The 20074-nt window shown below is 49.1% G+C and overlaps 1 protein-coding gene across 3 annotated transcripts in view; it reads left to right on the top strand.

Moving 5' to 3' along the window:
• SMCHD1 (structural maintenance of chromosomes flexible hinge domain containing 1) overlaps window positions 1-20074 on the top strand; it is a 2128336-nt gene that overhangs the window by 1641980 nt on the left and 466282 nt on the right. For all 3 annotated transcript variants that reach the window (XM_069219969.1, XM_069219967.1, XM_069219968.1), the window contains one exon: window positions 9752-9813. In XM_069219969.1, coding sequence (XP_069076070.1) covers window positions 9752-9813 — 62 coding nt within the window. The remainder of the gene's footprint in view (window positions 1-9751; window positions 9814-20074) is intronic.

The raw sequence follows: 20074 nt of genomic DNA, 5'->3' as shown, positions 1-20074 counted from the left end.
GCACACTGCATAGAGGGCCATACTCCAACACCCAGTGATTATGCTCTCCCCCTTCTAACCTGGTAACTTACACCATTTTCACCCCACATTTGGCATACTGGTGCCCCCACGTAAGTCCCTAGTATATGGTACCCAGGGCATTGGGGTGCCTTGGGATCTCCATTGGCTGCAGCATGTATTGCACCACCCATGGGGAGCCCATGAAAAGTGTTTTTCAGGCCTGCCATTGCAGCCTGCGTGAAAGGGTGCATGCACCCTTTTTCACCATAGTTCACAGCACCATGTACTATAAGTCACCCCTATGGCAGGCCCTCCTATCCTACAGGGCAGGGTGCAAGTACCTGTGTTTATGGGCACCCCTGCACTAGCAGAGGTGCCCTCCCGAACCCCAGTGCAATTATCCTAGACTTTGTGAGTGCAGGGACCCTATATTATGCATGTACTTGACATACGTGACTACCTATGTCCAGCTGCATAGTGGTAACCCTGACCCTAGGCATGTTTGGGATAAAACATGTCAGAATCATACCCCAATACTGTTGCCAGTATTGTAAACATGATTCCATGCACTCTGTGTGCTCTTTAGAGCACTCCCAGCATTGCTCCTACCACCCTTTTAGGGTTTTCCAGGCAGCCCAGACTGCTGCCACCCCTTCAGAGAGGATCTGATGAAGCCCAGGAAGGCAGAACAAAGGGTTTCCTTTTTTTGAGGGGGGTGTAACACCCTCTCCCTTTGGAAATAGGTGTTGCTTGGCTTGGGAGGGGTAGCCTCCCCAGGCCACTTGGTGCCATCCTAGCATAAACCTTTCTACACTGTTTCAGGGACTTCCAGTCCCTGCTCTGGCAGTAAACTGTACAATGGAAAATAGGGGGACCACTCCCCTGTCCATCACCACCCCAGGGGTGGTGCCCAGAGCTTCTCCAGAGTGTCCCTGGCTTCTGACATCTTGAATGCAAGGTTGGTAGGGACCATCTGAGTGGCCAGGCCAGGCAGGTGACGTCAGAGCCCCCTCATGATAGGTGGTAACCTGGCTAGGTGACCGATCCCCCTTTCAGGGCCATTTAGGGTCTCTCTCTCTTGGGTTGGCAGGCAATCTTCCATCCAGCGTGGGACGTCGACTGCATCCTCCAGGAACTCTTCACCTGCTCCAGGGCTGCATTTCTGACCGTCTTCGTCTCACCGTCAACCAACTTCTGCATCCACAGCTGGGTGGGTAGTAGCTCCTACTCCTCCTGGTCTCTTCTGGACTTGGTCCCCTTCTTCCACAGGTCTTCCTCTTCAGGAATCCACCGCTGGCTTCTTACAGTCTTGTCTGGATGTTGCATTTTCTTCTTTTCCTTCCTTTTGGGTGGTTTGTGGAAAATCTAGTAATTTACTTCTCCCTTCCTTGTCACTGTGGGGGGCACCCTGGTACTTACCTTTGGGGTTTCCTAGTACCCCCAGGTCCCTGCTACACATTCCACTTATCTAGCTGGGGGTCCTATGTTCGCATTGCATTTATTTAGTATGTTCTTTGGGCTCCCCCTAGGGTCACTATTGTCTGTTAGCATTTGCACTGTTTCTATCACTTTCTATGTCTATTGCTGATAGTATATATCTAGTATGCTATTTACCTCCTGTTGGAGGTTGCCTCTATAGTACTTTTTTGTATTGTGTAACTAAAATAAAGTACCTTTGTTTTTGTAACAGAGTGTTTTCTTTCATGTGTGTGTATGCTGTGTGACTACAGTGGTATTGCATGAGCTTTGCATGTCTGCTAGATAAGCCTTGGCTACTCATCCACGGCTACCTCTAGAGAGCCTGGTTTCAAGACGCTGCCTACACTACACTAATAGGGGATACGTGGACCTGGTATAAGGTGTAAGTACCTCAGGTACCTACCACACATCAGGCCAGCTTCCTACAGGGGAGGGGGGGGGGGGGGCACATTCCTAATCCTATTTGTCCCTATCCTCCAAACCAAAATGAAGGATTCTGTAGGGAGGTGGTCACTTCAGCTATGGACACCTTGGAGCTTGTCCTAGCTGGAGTGGTCACTCCTTCCTGTTTTTCCTAATCTTCCCTCTGGAGTTGCCCCCAAAAGTGCGGGAATCTCCACTAGCTGGAGTGCCCTGGGGCACTGTAACAGGAGTCCTGAGCCTTTGAGGCTGACCACCAAGTGTTGCAGTTCCTGCAGGGGGAGGTTTGAAGCACCTCCACCCAGAGTAGGCTTTGTTTCTGACTTCAGAGAGCACAGAGGTTCTCACCCTTGTATTTTAGTGGCAGTCTGGCACAAACTGGTCAGCCTTATACTAAAGGGGTTGGTATTGTACAATACACCCAACACCGGCATTAATGTGGGTTTATTGTGCAGAGACGTTTGATGCCAAACCTCCCAGCCTTAAGTGAAACCATCATGGAGCTGTGGCGTTCGTCATGACAAACTGCCAGCCCATGTACTTAATATGGCCTCACTGCACTCACAATGTCTAAGAATGGACGTAGACACTGTAGAGGCATATTGCTCATGCAGTTGTGCCCTCCACTGTGGTATAGTGCACCCTGCCTTGGGACTGTAAGACCTGCTAGAGGGGTGACTTACCTATGCCACAGGCAGTGGTTTGTGGGCATGGCACCCTGAGAGGGATGCCATGTCAACTTTATCTTTTTCTCCCCATCAGCACACGCTAGCAGCAAAGGCAGTGTGCATGTGCTTGATGAGGGGTCCCCCAAGGTAGCACAATACATGCTGCAACCCTTGGGGACCTTTCTTGCCACAGGGCCCTTGGTACCATGGGTACCTTTTACAAGGGACTTAACTGTGTGCCAGGGGTGTACCATTTGTGGAAGCAATGGTGCATTGTTAGGGAAAGAACACTGAAGATGGGGCCTGGTTATCAGGATCCCATCCCATCACACTATCAGTCAGGTCAGCATCAATATCAGGCAAAAAGTGGGGTGGTAACCATGCCAAAAAGGGCACTTCCCTACAGTTACCCCCCACTTTTTGCCTGATGTCAGTTTTCACAGGGATCCTGTTAATCAGCAGCCTAGTGATTGTGCTCTCTCCTCTAAATGTTGTTGTCTTGGTTCTTACACCCAACAATTGGGATACTGGTGTACCCCTGTATGTCCCTAGTAGAGGGTACTTAGGGTACCCAGTGCTTTGGTACACCAGGGGTCCCCCATGGGCTGCAGCATGTATTATGCCACCCATGGGAGCTCATGCAGACTGTGTTTACAGGCCTGCCATTGCAGCCTGCGTGAAATGGGGCATGCATCTTTCACTTTCGGAATAAAGTTTGCCTTGTATCACAGTCACTGCACTTGGACACTGTATGTCACCCCTATGGTAGGCCCTTCAGTCCAAGGGCAGGGCCCATGGTTCTAAGTGTGAGGCCATGTAGTGTGAGAGATTTAGCAAAAAAGTGTCAAAATGTAGACCCTCCCAGTTTAGAAACATCGAAAAAAGGGGTACGCCACTGCATTACTCCCAGGACATTGCTGCTTCGGTACACAGGTATTCTAGATTTGAACTCCTTCCATCGCCCACCCCCGTTGTATTTTTTGCTTGGCTTTTTAAGAGGTGTTGTTGTCCTTTATTCACATATTCATCATTTATTGTATGAAATTGATGATTCAGGCTTTCGAATGGAGCAGTCGTTTCCACTCTGCACATTTGCTGCAAAAGTACTCTTCTTTCTTTACATTTTTTTTTTATAGTCCATGCTGTGTAGTTTGTTCATGATTAAACATTCTGCTGACTTATTCTACTAACACTATTTGATTTTCTTCGATTTCTCATTCAAATCATTCAGAGCATTTTTGTGGTTCCTGTGGTACATTGCCTATTTAAATGCAGTCTGTGCCTGATTTGTTGAAGTCTAAAGACCATTTTCTAATGAAAGGAGCCATCCAATTAATATCAGTAGTATGGCTTCAGACCCTGTACGCTGCAAACACAATCATATTTTAGATTGTTTAATGTTGGTTATGTGGTCTTGGGTACAGAGATAGTTTTTTTTTCTTTCCACTTTGTGGCTCTTTAACTGTGCATCTTGGTAGACACCTTTCAGATTTCCCACATTCCTTCCTTGTGTTTCATTGTGATCACTTAGTAACATGTATATTTTAACTTTTAAGTGCTTTTTGCCCATTGTCAGATCTTTGTTCTGGAATGTGTTAACTCAAATGATCTGATAGAGACTTCTAGTTGCATATTCCTTACCTTAGAATTTCCCCCAGGCATCAGACTGGATCCGGAGATTTTTCTTCGAGCAATAACCTTTCGTGTCGGTAGGTGGCGTTGGTCGACTCCGCGGGCGTCGTTGGTGTTGTAGTCACTGTGATGACGTCGGGAGTGGTATATAGACTGCGACTTCGCGCAGTGATGTCAGTTTTTTTCTTTCCACGCCACGTGCTGATCCAGAGAAGAGCTACCCTGGCCATTTTTGTGAGAAATTTGGTGCGTCAAGGATGTCCCCAAAGACCGGTGTCAAACCGTGTGAGGACTATCATCGTACGATTTCGGTGATGGATCCTCATAGGGTTTGTCTGTGGTGTCTCCAACGCGACCACGACCCAAAGTCATGCTCTGAGTCCGCGTAGGTCTCGGTCTTGATCGAGAGGAAGGACTTGAGACCGGTCGCAGAGGCATCACCACTTGTCTTCTTCCAAATCCTCGAGTCAAGGTAAGAAGAAGTAGTCAAAGGGATCCCATCGCTCTCCGACTTCGCACTGTCGCTCGGCTAACGCGATGCGGGAGGAGCGTCCACACACAAGGCCTCCGTCCTCGGAGCCTGCATCTGGGTCGGCTCCCTGCTTCTCTGAGTCTCCCGGAGCCAGAGCGACCCCCACCTAGCTTATAGAGTTTTATGAGGCCATGCGCCTCATCTTTGGGCAGTCCGACCCCGATACAGTGCCTTCGGGCTCAAGGGGTTCGGCTGAGGGGCCTTCGGGTTCTGCACCAGCGGCTGAGGCTCTGGACACCAAGGTCACATGCGGATCCGCACCAGAGCCGGACCCACCCTTGAGACCTTTCCCGGCACCGGGTTGATTGTTGACACTCCACACGTCTGTAGTGCCCACTATCGACGTCGACCCGATTCTTATCCCCCGACAACTCTGAGTCGGAGCGGCGTCGCCGACGCTGCCTTTGACTTCGATGGTCCTACTTGCCCCAGGTCGGATTCAGATCCTTTTTCTTATGGGTACGAATATGGGGAGGGATTGGAGGGGTCCCTGGACCCTTATACCAGGATAACCCTTCTATGGACTGGGCTCGGGCATTAGGCGACGCCGGTGGTCTGGATACTTCTCCTGATGCTGGCATGCTGTCTCCTCCTACCGTGGCTACGACGAAGGTAGCGACTTATGGTATGGTGGTCAGTAGGGCAGCTGAGGTCCTTGGTCTTGAGCTTCCCACTGTTGAGGTCAGGTCTAATCTCCTGACGGAGGTGCTTCAGCCTGGAGTTTCTACTTCAGAACCCCTTTTGCCGCATAATGAAGCACTCACCGAGGTCCTTTTGGGTCACTGGTTCAAACCCAACACAGGGGCTCCTGTGAATAGGACTATCGCACGCCGCCATCGGCCTGCTCCAAACGACCCTAAATTCCTGTCCCAACACCCCACGCCTGAGAGTCTTGTTATCCAGGCTTCCTCTTCTTCAGGCGCATTCCCTTACGCACCCCTGGACAGGGAATCCAAAAGGCTGGAACAGTTTGGTAACAAGTTATTTTCTTTCTCCAGTCTCGTGCTGCGGTCTGTGAACACTGCCTGCCTTTTGGGCCGCTATACCCACTCTTTGTGGGATACGGTTGCGCATGTTCTGCCTCCGATACCGGAGGAGGCCCGTTCTATTGTCTCCCAAGCTGTGACAATGGGAGAGATGCGACAAAGTTCACAGTCCGTTGTTGGCTGGAAATGACCACCTCTCTGGGCAGATCGGTTGCTACGACGGTAGCCTTACGATGCCACGCCTGGTTGCGTACTTATGTTTTTTCTGGGGATGTCCAACATTCACTCATTGACATGCCCTTTGATGGCTCACGTCTCTTTGGAGACAAAGCGGATTCGACCTTGGAGAGATTCAAGGATTCCCAGGCTACAGCTCGGTCCCTCGGTCTTTCCTCTGCCCCTTGCCCCCCAGTCCGCCTTTCGCTCCCTGTCGCCTCCTCCACCCAGCCACCATGCCACCCATGCTGTTCAGCCTCTGCGTGGCCGGGGACGCGGAATCGCACGTGGCCGTGGGACAGGGAACCAGAGGTCTGCCCAGTCCACCTCTGCCCCCGCTGCAGCCTCCAAACCCTCCTTGTCTGTCCCCTCACTCCCGTCCAGTTGGTGGCAGGATTCGCCGTCATCTGCCCCACTGGGAAAACATCACCACTGTCAGGTGGATTTTGCAGATAGTTCGAAAGGGCTACTCCCTCCCTTTCGAATCTGCTCCACCAACCATGCCTCCATCCTTCAGTCAACTTCCAGAGAATCATTTGGCGCTTCTCCGCCAGGTAATCACAGCTCTCCTGGCCAAAGGAGCTGTAGAAAAGGTTCCTGTGCCCGAAGCAGGTCGTGGTTGTTATTCCCGCTACTTTCTGATACTAAAAAAGGACAAGGGCTTACATCCTATCCTAGACCTTCGGGACCTAAACTACTTCCTCAAGAAGGAGAAATTCAGAATGCTGACCCTGGCTCAGGTTCTGTCTGCCTTGGACCCAGGAGCCTGGATGGTAGCGTTGGACTTGAAGGATGCTTATTTCCACATCCCGCCTGCCCACAGACGTTACCTACGATTTGTGGTAGGTCACGAGCACATTCAGTTTACCGTGCTCCCCTTCAGCCTTACCAGCGCCCCTCGGGTGTTCACGAAAGTGATGGCGGTGGTTCCAGCTCATCTGCGCAGGTTAGGGGTCTCAGTCTTTCCCTACCTCAACGACTGTCCGTTGAAAGCGGAGTCACCCCAGAAAGTAATCTCCCACCTTCAGACTATGGTGAACCTCCTGCACACGCTGGGGTTCACTATAAACATGCCGGAGTCACACCTGACTCCCTCTCAGACGCTCTCTTTCATCGGAGCTGTTGTGGACAGTGCAGTTTCGTGCTTATCCTCCCGAAAGGCGAGTCCAAGACATTCAGGCTATGATTCCGATCTTTTGGCCTCAGTCTTGGGTTTCAGTGAGACTGACTCTGAGGCTGCTGGGCCTCATGGCCTCCTGCATCCTGCTAGTAGCACATGCCAGATGGCATATGCAGGCTCTGCAGTGGGACCTGAAGTTCCAGTGGGTGCAGCATCAGGGAAATCTCTCCGACATGGTCCAGATCTCGGAGGGGACTGCGGAAGACCTGCAGTGGTGGCTTTCGAATCCGCATTGGGTTCAAGGCAAATCCTTCTCCCTTCCCCAACCAGATCTCTCTATAGTGACAGATGTGTCACTTCTGAGTTGGGGAGGGCACATGGGAGATGCAGAGATCAGAGGGCTTTGGTTTCCGGCGGAGTCTGGGCTCCATATCAATCTTCTGGAGCTCCGGACGATCAGGCTTGTGTTGAAAGCATTACTTCTCTCGCAAAGGAAAAGTGGTGCAGGTGTTCACGGACAGTACTACTGCCATGTGGTACTGCAACAAACAGGGCGGATTAGGGTCCTGGACCATTTGTCTCTGGACATGGCTGGAACATCAGGGCATTACCCTGATGGTTCAACATCTGGCGGGTTCCCTCAGTGCGGACGAACTCAGCTGTCGATGCACAGCCGATCACGAATGGCATCTCCATCCGGAGGTGGCGCAAGGTCTCCTTAAGCAGTGGGGAGAGCCTTGGTTAGATCTGTTCGCCTCTGCAGAGAAAGCGCAATGTCAGCTGTTTTGCGTGTTGGAGTTTCCAAGGAGGCATTTGCTCTGAGACGTATTTAGTCTCATGTGGAACTCTGGCCTCCTTTACCTCTTTCCGCCTATCCCTCTTCTGCCTTGAATTCTCAAGAAGATCAGGAACGACCTGGCCCAAGTCATCTATACACTCCGGACTGGGCACGGAGTGTATGGTATCCAGAGCTATTGAGCATGTCCATTGATCCTCCACTCAGACTTCCTCTTCGGGCAGATCTTGTGTCGCAGCAACAGAGGACGGTTCTTCACCCAAACCTGTTCAACTTCTGCCTTCATGCGTGGAGATTGAGCGGTGACAGTTGGCGGCTTTTGAACTTCTACCCGAAGTCTGCAATGTTATCTTGGAAGCCAGGCGTCCATCAACCAAAACTGTATATGCCTGTTGTTGGAATAAATTTGTGGCATAGTGTATTAGGAAATCTGTTGATCTCCTTTCTGCCCCTCTATCCGAGGATCTTCCGTTCATTCTTTCTTTGGCCCAGCAGGGCTCTGCTTTGGGCACCCTTAAGGGGTATTTATCTGCCATTTCGGCCTTTCTTAGGTTACCTGATCAGCCCTCACTCTTTAAATCTCCTATTGTGAGTAGAATCCTAAAAGGACTCACCCATTTATTTCCTCCCACTCTATTTATCAAGCCTCAGTCGGACCGCAATCTTTGACTTACTTATTTGATGTGTACTCCCTTTGAGCCAATGCACAATTGTACCTTGCGTCTCCTCACCTTCAAAACTGTCTTTCTTGTTGCTATCACCTCTGCTCGCAGGGTGAGTGAGCTTCAGGCCCTTTCCTCAAAACCTCCCTACTTGTCTGTGCACCCTGACAAAGTAGTGTTGCGCACTAAAGCTTCCTTCCTTCCTAAGGTTGTCACACCTTTTCATGTAGGCCAGTCCATCACTCTGCCTACTTTATACGCACCCCTACATCCTTCCCATGAGAAGGAGAGACTCCACCGTCTGGACCCAAAAAGAGCATTGGGGTTCTATCTCAATCGTACTAAACATTTCTGGGTGGACGATCACCTCTTCATTGGGTATGTGGGTGTGAAAAAAGGGAAGGCAGTGCAAAAGCGTACCATCTCTCGATGGGTGTTTCTTTGCATCAAAATGTGCTACGCTTTTGCGAAGAAGCAGCCCCTTAGGGCTTGCGTGCTCATTCCACTAGAGCAACTTCTGCTTCCACTGTGTTAGCACGCGGAGTTCCTGTCATGTTTATCTGCCTGGCAGCTATGTGGTCGTCCCTGCACACATTTGCTAAACACTACTGTCTGGACAGTCAGGTCCGTCGGGACAGCTACTTTGGTCGTTCGGTCCTGCAGGACTTCCTAGTTTGATTTTGGTTCGCAGCTCACCACCGAGGATGGCATTGCTTGGGTATCTATTCTAAGGTAAGGAATCTGCAACTAGAAGTCTCTATTCGATGCACAAGTTACTTACCTTCGGTAACGAAATATCTGGTAGAGACATATTCTAGTTGCAGATTCCTTACCGCCCACCCTTCGTCCCCGCTTGCGAACTGATTTCTAGGGACAGGTATTCCCCCTTTCAGGTCCTTAGCTCTGGTGCTCTAATCTCAGTGTTGTTAGCAGCTCTGCTCTTTGGCGTGGAAAGTTGTTGAAACTGACGTCACTGCGCAAAGGCGGCGTCTAAATACTGCTCCCGACGTCATCATGATGACTGCGACGTCCGCGGAGTCCAATGACAAGCAAGGGTATTGCTCGAAGAAAAATCTCCAGATCCAGTCTGACGCCTGGGGGAAATTTTAAGGTTAGGAATCTGCAACTGGAATATATATCTACCAGATATTTTGTTACCGAAGGTAAGTAACTTGTACATTTACATCAACCATTCGTTCTTCAACTTTGCGTCTTATACCTTTATAATTTTTGTTTCCAGGTGACAACTATGAAATGCAGTAAACAAAGAGATTCTGACGAAGAAGGATTCTTTTATTTTCGGTAATAACATTACGGCGGCCTGGTGTTTAATGTGATTTGGATATTTGAGATAGAAACGTTAAATCAATCAATAATAGATGAACAGATTTCAGTCTAAAAATACCTTCTGATCATGTCTTTTATTTATTATATGTTGATATGAAATGTCGCATACAAGTATCATATTTTTGACAAAATGGTAACACATTTTAAAAAGTGTTATTGCTCTGTTGGTGCCCTCCTTCATCCGTACTGCAGTCATTCTCTTTGAATTGACAAGAGAAGGACATTATTATTTGCAAAACACAGAAAAATAAATTTATAAGTCTAGTGCCGCAGTTTGTTTTCACCAGGCCTTGCCCTCTTTTTTTCTGCCGTCAAGTGGGTAGTACTGATTTGCTCAGAGAGCCGTGTCCCCTAACATGCAGTGATTTTTCAGCACTTAGGTTCTCTTTTGCAGCCAAGTGGTTTCTCCTGCTGGTCGATTGATGGGTTCCCTCTTATCACGCAGGCCAATGAATTCAAATAATATTAATCCTGTGGTTTGCAGTTTTGAAAACTAATCAGTTTAGGGCTTTCTGCTTTTATTTTTTACAGGCGTGTGGATGTCTACATGGAGGCACCCCGTTGTGTTTGGCTCAGCTGCTAGCAAGTTCTAGTACCTTTGTGGTGCTAGGAAAGTAAAAGAGAGTGGTGGTCACCCCAAACTTTCTATTTGACCTGTGTGTTCAGCTCTTCCGCTCATGATCCACTCCCCACCATAATTTATTTTCACACCCACTGTTCGATACAATCTGTTCTCCCCACACATAACTGTTGTACTAGTGAAGGATTCTCCTAGTGAAAAGGTAATCGTATGGTACCACTCGACTGTAGTCTTAAGTTTCCTCTTAGGCCTCCTTGTGGCATTAGTCAGTCTTGCTCCAGGGTGCCCTCATGGCTTAATAGTGTGGTATTCCCGATACTGCCTATTAAACCTGACTCCAGTCATTTAGCCTACAGTACCTTGGAAGCCTATACCTGCCTACAGGGTTCTTTGTGGTAAAAAATAAATCTCAATTTCTGTCCTCTTTTTCTACAGACAAGTCCCAAGCATCAACTCAGTAGAACCTAGGATGTGCCTTGAATGTACTGTGTGGCTAATATAGTGTACTTTCAAGGTCTAATGGGACTTTTGGTGCTGGTAGTGTTGCTGCTAGGGGCTTTGTGTCCTACAAGACCCTGTGAGGAGAAGGGGCTGCTCCATCTAATTCCCCCGCTCCGTGCGCTGTAAAAGCAGCTGCCACCTACCACAACGCAGGATGTTTGGTGCTGGTGGTGTTGCTGCCATGGACTTCATGTCCCACAAGACCCTGCGAGGAGGAGGGACTGCCCATTCCAATTTCTCTGTGCTGGGACATTTGATGCTGGTAGTGTCGCTGCTGGGAACTTCCTATCCCACAAGACCCTGTTAAGAGGAGGAGGGGGGCTGCTTCATTCCCCTTTGCCACATGCTGTAAAAGTGCCCTCCACCTACCGTGGTGCAGGATGTTTGGTCCACGTGGTGTTGCTGCTGGGGACTGTGTGTCCCACAAGACCATGTGAGGAGGAGAGGCTGCTCCATTCAGTTGCCCCAGGCCGCGTACTGTAAAATCTCCCTCCACCTGCCGAAGCACAGGATGAGCCCGGGTGCATGCGGGGCCAAGACTGGGCCTGTCTCCTCCTGTCACCGGCCATAGGAGGTCGGGCTGTGCCTCCCCACCCCCCTTGATTTTTAGCTGCAGGGCTGTTTTAATTATTGTGATCCCCTGGAAGTATTCATCACTTCTGTCGGTCTTATCTGATGACCCCTGGAGCCTCAGTAGTTTTGGCAACAGCAGCCAAGGCTTCGGAGTTATAGGCAAGCTAGCTCTGAATACTGGTAGTGGCTTTTGTAAAGTGGGCAAACATATGACAACCTCCTCGGATGCTGGGAGTACGCTTTGAGGGGAATTCACAAAGGATATTGTAGGGAATGGCCTCTCTAGATCATCCATTCTTTCGTATTTAATCACAGTGGCTGTGGCGATTAATTATGAAATTAATACCTGCAAGGAGAGATTGCTTATTTGACCCGTGTCTACCTCCCCCATAACTCTGCGGTAACTACTGCAGTTTCACATGTTGGCACTCCCTTATTGGTCCATAATGGGCAGATGGCTGAAAGATCTTAGCACTAACGATTCAGTCGCTGTTTTGGCGGTTACTGCTGATATCCATTATTTACCGGCAGTGGTAGAGGCTGGAAGTTATCTCACAGCCTGTGGTCCCTACGCATTTCTAAATACAAGAAAGGAAAGAAACTGGGTATGCTGACAAACTGCCCAGGATATAAATCAAAGGACAAAACAACACTACAGGCGTCTATGAAGGGTGGTAGTCACATGCTATCCAATGACAATTTCTATAATACAAACATTAATGAACTTGCTCCCATGCTGCAGTACCTAGTAGAGGCAGTGGTTGATAAGTGTATAGAAAAATGCATGAGTACATTTTTTATCAATTGAGACTAGTTTAAATAATTTTATGCTCTTCTGTAAAACAATTTTTTTCATCGGTGTGTCTTGATTTGGATGTAAGGATCCACCACTTGTTAAGTCTTGGAAGGGGGTCTCCAAGGATGACAGGGAGCATGTGCTGTCTGTGGTGGGCACCAAGCAGCAGCCAAAGGGTGTCCTCCATCATACATGAATGATATGAGCGATGTAGGAAGTTGGCTCTGTATATACTATCTCAAAGTGATAGATAGTGTGCACAGAGTCCAACGGTTCCCCCTAGAGGTTGATAGTGGCAAAATTAGATAATACTAATGCTCAATTGTGTGGTAGTGTGGTTGAGCAGTAGACTTATCAGAGGGTAGTGTTAAGCATTTGTTGTACACACACACAGGCAATAAATAAGGAACACACGCTCAAAGACTTAACTCCAGGCCAATAGGTTTATATAGAAAAATATATTTTCTTAATTTATTTCAGAACCACAAGATTTGAAGTAAGTACATAAAACGCAAGGTACTTCACACAGGTAAGTATAGAACTTTGATTTAAAGCAGTAGTACACACACTTTTGGTTAAAATGGCAAATAGGTATTTTAAAAGTGGACACAGTGCAAAAATCAACAGTTCCTGGGGGAGGTAAGTTTGGTTAGTTTTCTCAGGTAAGTAAAGCACTTACACAGTCAGTCTCCTGGGCATAGGCAGCCCACAGTTGGGGGTTGAAGGCAACCCCAAAGCCACAGCACTAGCAACACAGGGCCGGTAGGTTACAGAGGTCAAAGAGGGCCTAAAACACATAGGCCACTATGAAGAACAGGGGTGCTCCGGTCCTACTCTGCTTACAGGTAAGTACCTGTGTCCTTGGGATGCAGACCAGGGGGGTTTTGTAGAGCACTGGGACACACACACGTACAAGCTCAAAAAACACACCCTCAGCGGCACAGGGGCGTCCGGTGCAGTAGGCAAAGTAGGCGTCGGCTTTGCTATTGAAGGCAATGAAGGGACCCGGGGGTCACTTAGGCAATGCAGGCAGGGCACAGGGGGGCTTCTTGGGCCAGCCACCGACTGGGCTAGGATGAGGGCCGCCTGCTGGTCACTCCTGCACTGGTAGATGGTTCCTCTCGGTCCTGGGGCTGCGGGTGCAGTGCTTGGTCCAGGCACTGGGTTCCTTTCTTACCAGGCAGTCGCAGTTAGGGGGAACCTCTGGATCCTCTGTGCAGGCGTTGTAGTGGGGGTGCAGGGAGGTCGACTCAGGGTGTCTACGTCATTGGAGTCGCCTGGGAGTCCTCTCTGCTGTGTTTGTTGTCCTGGTTCGAGTCGGGGGCGTCGGGGAAGAGTGTGAAGTCTCACGCTTCCGGCGGGAAGGGAGAGTCTCTTAAAAGTTGCTTCTAAGTTCCAAAGTTGGTGCAGTTTCTGAACACTGCCGCTGTTCTCTGGAGTTTCTTGGTCCTTTATGTGCAGAGCAGTCCTCTGACTCCTCATAGGTCGCTAGTCCTGTTAGATGCGTCGCTGTGCAGGTTCTTTTAGTCTGGAGACAGGCTGGTAGGGCTGGGGCCAAGTCAGTTGGTGTCTCCGTCGTCTTTGCAGGGCTTTCAGGTCAGCAGTCCTTCTTCTTTCTTCAAGTTGCAGGAATCTGATTTCCTGGGTTCAGGGTCACCCCTAAATACTGAATTTAGAGGTGTGTTTAGGTCTGGGGGCAGTAGCTAATGGCTACTGTCCTTGAGGGTGGCTACACCCTCTTTGTGCCTCCTACCAGACGGGAGGGGGGGCACATCTCTACCTATTCCTATTGGGGGAATCCTCCAAACTAAAGATGGAGGATTCCTAAAGGCCGGGTTCACCTCAGCTCAGGGCACCTTAGGGGTGTCCTGACTGGTAGGTGACTCCTCCTCGTTTTTCTCATTACCTCCTCCGGACTTGATGCCAAAAGTGGGGGCTGAGTCCGGAGGGTCGGGCATCTCCACTAGCTGGGATATACTGGGGTGCTGTAACAGGCAGGAGCCTTTGAGGCTCACCGCCAGGTGTTACAGTTCCTGCAGGGGGAGGTGAGAAGCACCTCCACCCAGTGCAGGCTTTGTTCCTGGCCACAGAGAGACAAAGGCACTCACCCCATGTGGCCAGAAACTCGTCTGGTTGTGGCAGGCTGGCAGAAACCGGTCAGCCTAGCATTAGGAGTCAGACTGGTATTCAGGGGGCATCTCTAAGATGCCTTCTGGGTGTGTTTTACCATAAATCCCACACTTCCAGGTTTCAGTGTAGCCATTATGGAACTGTGGAGTTCGTATTTGACAGACTCCCAGACCATATACTGTTTATGGCTACCCTGCACTTACAATGTCTAAGGTTTGGCTTAGACACTGTAGGGGCATAGTGCTCATGCAACTATGCCCTCACCTGTGGTAGAGTGCACCCTGCCCCAGGGATGAAAGGCCTGCTAGAGAGGTGACTTACCTTGGCCACAGGCAGTGTGAGGTTGGCATGGCACTCTGAGGGGAGTGCCATGTCGACTTAGTCTTTTTCTCCCTTCTAGCACACACAAGCTGTGAGGCAGTGTGCATGTGCTGAGTGAGGGGTCGCCAGGGTGGCATAAGACATGCTGCAGCCCTTAGAGACCTTCCCTGGCCACAGGGCCCTTGGTACCAGGGGTACCATTTACAAGGGACTTATCTGTGTGCCAGGGCTGTGCCAATTGTGGGAACAAAGGTACAATTTAGGGAAAGAACGCTGGTGCTGGGGCCTGGTTAGCAGGGTCCCAGCACACTTTCAATCATAACTGGCATCAACAAAAGGGAAAAAGGCAGGGGATAACCATGCCAAGGAAGGCATTTCCTTACACAACCCCCTCCCCCAAACGAAAGAGGATGAGACTAACCTTTCCCAAGAGAGTCTTCATTTTCTAAGTGGAAGAACCTGGAAAGGCCATCAGCATTGGCATGGGCAGTCCCAGGTCTGTGTTCCACTACAAAGTCCATTCCCTGTAGGGATATGGACCACTGCAACAGTTTAGGGGTTTCTCCTTTCATTTGCATCAGCCATCTGAGAGGTCTGTGGTCAGTTTTAGCTGTGAAGTGAGTACCAAAAAGGTATGGTCTCAACTTCTTCAGGGACCAAACCACAGCAAAGGCTTCCCTCTCAATGGCACTCCAACGCTGCTCTCTGGGGAGTAACCTCCTGCTAATAAAAGCAGCAGGCTGGTCAAGGCCATCATCATTTGTTTGGGACAGGACTGCTCCTATCCCATGCTCAGGGGCATCAGTCTGCACAATGAACTGCTTAGAATAATCTGGAGCTTTCAAAACTAATGTTGGACACATAGCTTGCTTCAGGGTGTCAAAGGCCTTTTGACAGTCCACGGTCCAGTTCACTTTCTTGGGCATTTTCTTGGAGGTCAGTTCTGTGAGGGGTGTCACTTGATCCATATCCCTTCACAAACCTCATATAGTACCCAGTCAAGCCAAGGAATGCCTTGACTTGAGTCTGGGAGCTACCCAGTCCAGAATAGTCTGGATCTTGGGTTGGAGTGGCTGAACCTGGCCTCCACCTACAAGGTACCCAAGTAAGCCACAGTACCCTACCCTATCTGACATTTAGATGCCTTGATAGAGAGGCCTGCTGCTGCAGGGCCTGCAAAACCTTCTTCAGGTGGACCAGGTGATCCTGCCAGTTGGAGCTAAAGACAGCGATATCATCAAGATAAGCTGCATTAAAGGACTCCAAGACAGCTTGAATCACCAACCTTTGGAAGGTGGCAGGGGCATTCCTGAAGGCAAAGGGGATCACAGTAAATTGGTAATGCCCATCAGGTGTAGAGAATGCGGTTTTCTCTTTTGCTCCAGGTGCCATTTTTATTTGCCAGTACCCTGCTGTCAAATGTACTTAAGTATTTGGCTGCACCTAATTTGTCTATTAGCTCATCTGTCTTGGTGACAGAGTTGAGCCCTCTGTAGTCCACACAAAACCTCATCTCTTTCTTGCCATCTTTGGTGTGAGGTTTGGGGACCAAGACCACTGGGCTAGCCCAGGGATTGTCAGAGGGCTCAATCACTCCCAACTCCAGCATCATGTGGACTTCCACTTTGATGCTTTCCTTGACTTGGTCAGACTGTCTGAATATTTTATTCTTGACCGGCATACTGTCTCCTTTTTCCACATCATGGGTACACGTGTGTCTGACCATGGGTCACAGAAAAGAGCTCAGCAAACTGCTGGAGGACTTGCCTGCAGTCACCTGCTGTTGGCCAGAGAGGGTGTCTGAATAGATCACTCCATCTACTGAGCCATCTTTAGGGTCAGTGGAGAGGAGATCACGGAGAGGTTCACTCTCTGCTTCCTGGTCCTCACTTGTAACCATTAGCATGTTTACATCTCCCCTGTCATGTAAGAGTTTGAGGTGGTTAACATTGATCACCCTCTTGGGGGTCCTGCTAGTGCCTAGGTCCACCAGGTAGGTGACCTGACTTTTTCTTGTCCTGAAGTTCCCTGGGAGCCACAGGCTCCAGACCCCAGGCTTTCTACCCTGGCTGAAACTCATCCATAGCAGCCTTTTGGTCATACCACAACATCTGGAGTTGTTGGCTGGCCTCAAGGTTTTTGCTTGACTTTTCCATGTACTCTGCCATCCTTGAACGTAGGCCTAGTACATAGTCCCCCACATCTTGTTTAGGCTCATGGAGAGGTCTCTCCCAGCCTTCTTTTACAAGTGCCAGTGGTCCCCTAACAGGATGGCCAAACAGAAGCTCAAAGGGGGAAAACCCTACTCCCTTCTCTGGCACCTCTCTGTAGGCGAAAAGCAGGCATGGCAAGAGGACATCCCATCTCCTTTTGAGTTTTTCAGGGAGCCCCATGATCATGCCCATCAAAGTCTTGTTAAATCTCTCCACAAGACCATTGGTTTGTGGATGGCATGGTGTGCTGAATTTATAAGTCACACCACACTCATTCCACATGTGCTTCAGGGAAGCTGACATGAAGTTGGCACCTCTGTCAGAAACCACCTCCTTAGGAAATCCCACTCTGGTAAAAATACCAATGAGTGCTTTTGCTACTGCAGGGGCAGTAGTGGACATAAGAGGTTTTGCCTCAGGGTACCTGGTAGCATGATCCACTACTACCAGGATATACTGGTTCCCTGATGCAGTGGGAGGTTCAAGTGGACAGACTATGTCCACTCCCACTCTTTCAAAGGGGACCCCCACCACTGGAAGTGGAATGAGTTGGACCTTTGGATGGCCACCTGTCTTACCACTGGCTTGACAGATGACACAGGAGGTGCAAAACTCCTTTATCTTCTGGGACATATTGGGCCAGTAGAAATGGTTGACTAATCTCTCCCATGTCTTGGTTTTTCCCAAATGCCCAGCAAGGGAAATGTCATGGGCTATGGTCAGAATGAACTCCCTAAACTCCTGAGGCACTACCACTCTCCTAGTGGCATCAGGTTTTGGATCTCTTGCCTCAGTGTAAAGGAGCCCATCTTCCCGATAGACCCTGTGGGTTCCACTGACAATTCCTTTTTCTTGCTCAGCTGCTTGCTGTCTTAAGCCTTCAAGAGAGGTACACGTTTCTTGCCCTTTACACAGCGGTTCTCTTGAGGGCCCTGCTGCGCCCAAGAGCTCAACGTGGTAAGGCTCCAACTCCATGGACTCAGTTCCCTCAGGGGATAGAAAATCTTCCTGGGAAGAGAGGTTCTGTTTCTTGTGCTGTGTTGAAGCTGATTACCCAGTCTTCTTTCCTTTTCTCTTTGAAGGTTGGGCCATTTTTCCAGACTCCAACACTTCTTTTTCACCCTGAGCCCTGCTCTGTGCCCTTGTCTTGACACACATCAGTTCAAAGATACCCAGCATGGCTGCATGGGTCTTGAGCTCTACCTCAGCCCGTGCTGAGGACTCCAGATCATTCCCTAGCAGACGTTCTACTGGAATTGCAGAGGAGACAACCACCTGTTTCAGTCCAGTGACCCCTCCCTTTTTCTAAAGTTACCATTGCCATGGGATGGACTTTAGTTTGATTGTCAGCATTAGTGACTGGATATGTCTGTCCAGCCAGGTACTGTCCTGGCGAAACCAGTTTGTCTTGTCCCCATAGTGACACTGGCACCTGTATCCCTCAGGGCATCTACTCTAGTCCCACTGATTAAGAGCTGCTGCCTGTATGTTTGCATGTTAGGCGGCCAGGCAGCAAGTGTGGATAAATCCACCCCACCCTCAGAGACTAATTTACCTTCAGTGTGAACCCTGATTTCCTCTGGGCACACTGCTAATACCACCTGGAGACTGGCTATTCCATTGCTAACTGGAGTAGTATTTGTTGTGGGACTTTTCCTTGGGACAGGCCTTGTCTCCATTTTGGTGTCCATGCTGACTACAGATTCGACACCAGGCCTTCTTCGGATCAAAGGTTTTACCCCTGTAACCATTTGTGGACTGTGATAAGGCTTTGGGCCCACTCTCCTGAGTAGGTTTTTGGGGCCCTGTAGAAGACTCTTTACTTTTTCCCTTGGATGTCTCACCACTCTTCCCCTGGGGAGGCTTTGTGATCCCTTTTTTTTTGGTCTTTTGGTCACCCCCTGTGGAAGTCTTAGTCACCCTAGTCTTGACCCAGTGGTCTGCCTTCTTTCCCAATTCTTGAGGAGAAATTAGACCTAGGTCTACCAGATGTTTATGCAGTTAGTCATTGAAACAATTATTTCACAGATGTTCTTTCATAAACAAGTTATCCAGCCCATCATTACCATTGACAACACTGCCAGTTATCCAACCATCTAGTGTTTTGACTGAGAAACCCAGGTCTGGCTCGAGGATTTTTGAGCCTCCCTGAACCTAATCCTGTACTCAGTTGAGAATCCAAAGCCCCCAATCAGGGTAGCCTTCATGAGGTCATAAGATTCTGCATCTTTACCAGTAAGTGTGAGGAGTCTATCCCTACACTTTCCAGTGAACAGTTCCCAGAGGAGAGCACCCCAGTGAGATCTGCCTACTTTTCTGGTTGCACAAGCCCTCTGAAAAGCTGTGAACCATTTGGTGATGTCATCTCCATCTTCATATTTTGTTACAATCCCTTTGAGGATTTTTAGGATGTCAGTATTCTCTCTGACCCCTATTTATGTTTCTGCCACCATTGATGGGAATTAAACCCATCTCTTGTCTTTCCCTTTCTATAGCTAGGAGCTGCTTCTCCAAAGCCAATTTTTAGGCCATCCTGGCTAACAGGAGGTCCTCTTCACTAAATGCTTCCAGAGGTACTGGTCTCCCCTGTGGAAGAACCAGTCTCTCTGACTATGGTTTGTGGAGTCAGGGTTTGAGGAACCCTGTTCGCCCTGGTTAGGACAGGAGGATGGAAATCATCCTCCTGTTCACTAACTTCCCCATCTGAGGGATTATCCTCAAGAGGGGTGGTCCCTTGTGAACTCTGCCACAAGCTCCTGGAGCTTTACTTTGGTAGGGTTGGGCCCAGTTTTTATCTTTTTAAGTTTACAGAGAGATGTTAACTCTGCCATCCCTAGATGCAGGTAAGGGGTGAGGTTGAGTTCCATCACCATCTCATCTGTATTAGATATTATCACTCCAAAAGGTAGGATTACTTTATAAGAATCTAAAAACTACTTCTAGAATTTAAAGCCAGACTTCTACAAACTTTTTTAACTCTAAAAGAAATTCTAACAGGGACTTACACTAGGCCCTAGCAGGACTTTTAAAAATTTAGGAAAATAGTTCAAATTGCAAAAATCTATTTCTAATGACAATTTTTGATCAGGTATTGGCTGAGTA

This window comes from Pleurodeles waltl, chromosome 2_2, assembly GCF_031143425.1.
Source record: "Pleurodeles waltl isolate 20211129_DDA chromosome 2_2, aPleWal1.hap1.20221129, whole genome shotgun sequence".
Lineage (NCBI taxonomy): Eukaryota > Metazoa > Chordata > Amphibia > Caudata > Salamandridae > Pleurodeles > Pleurodeles waltl.
This window is presented reverse-complemented; position numbering and strand designations above follow the sequence as displayed.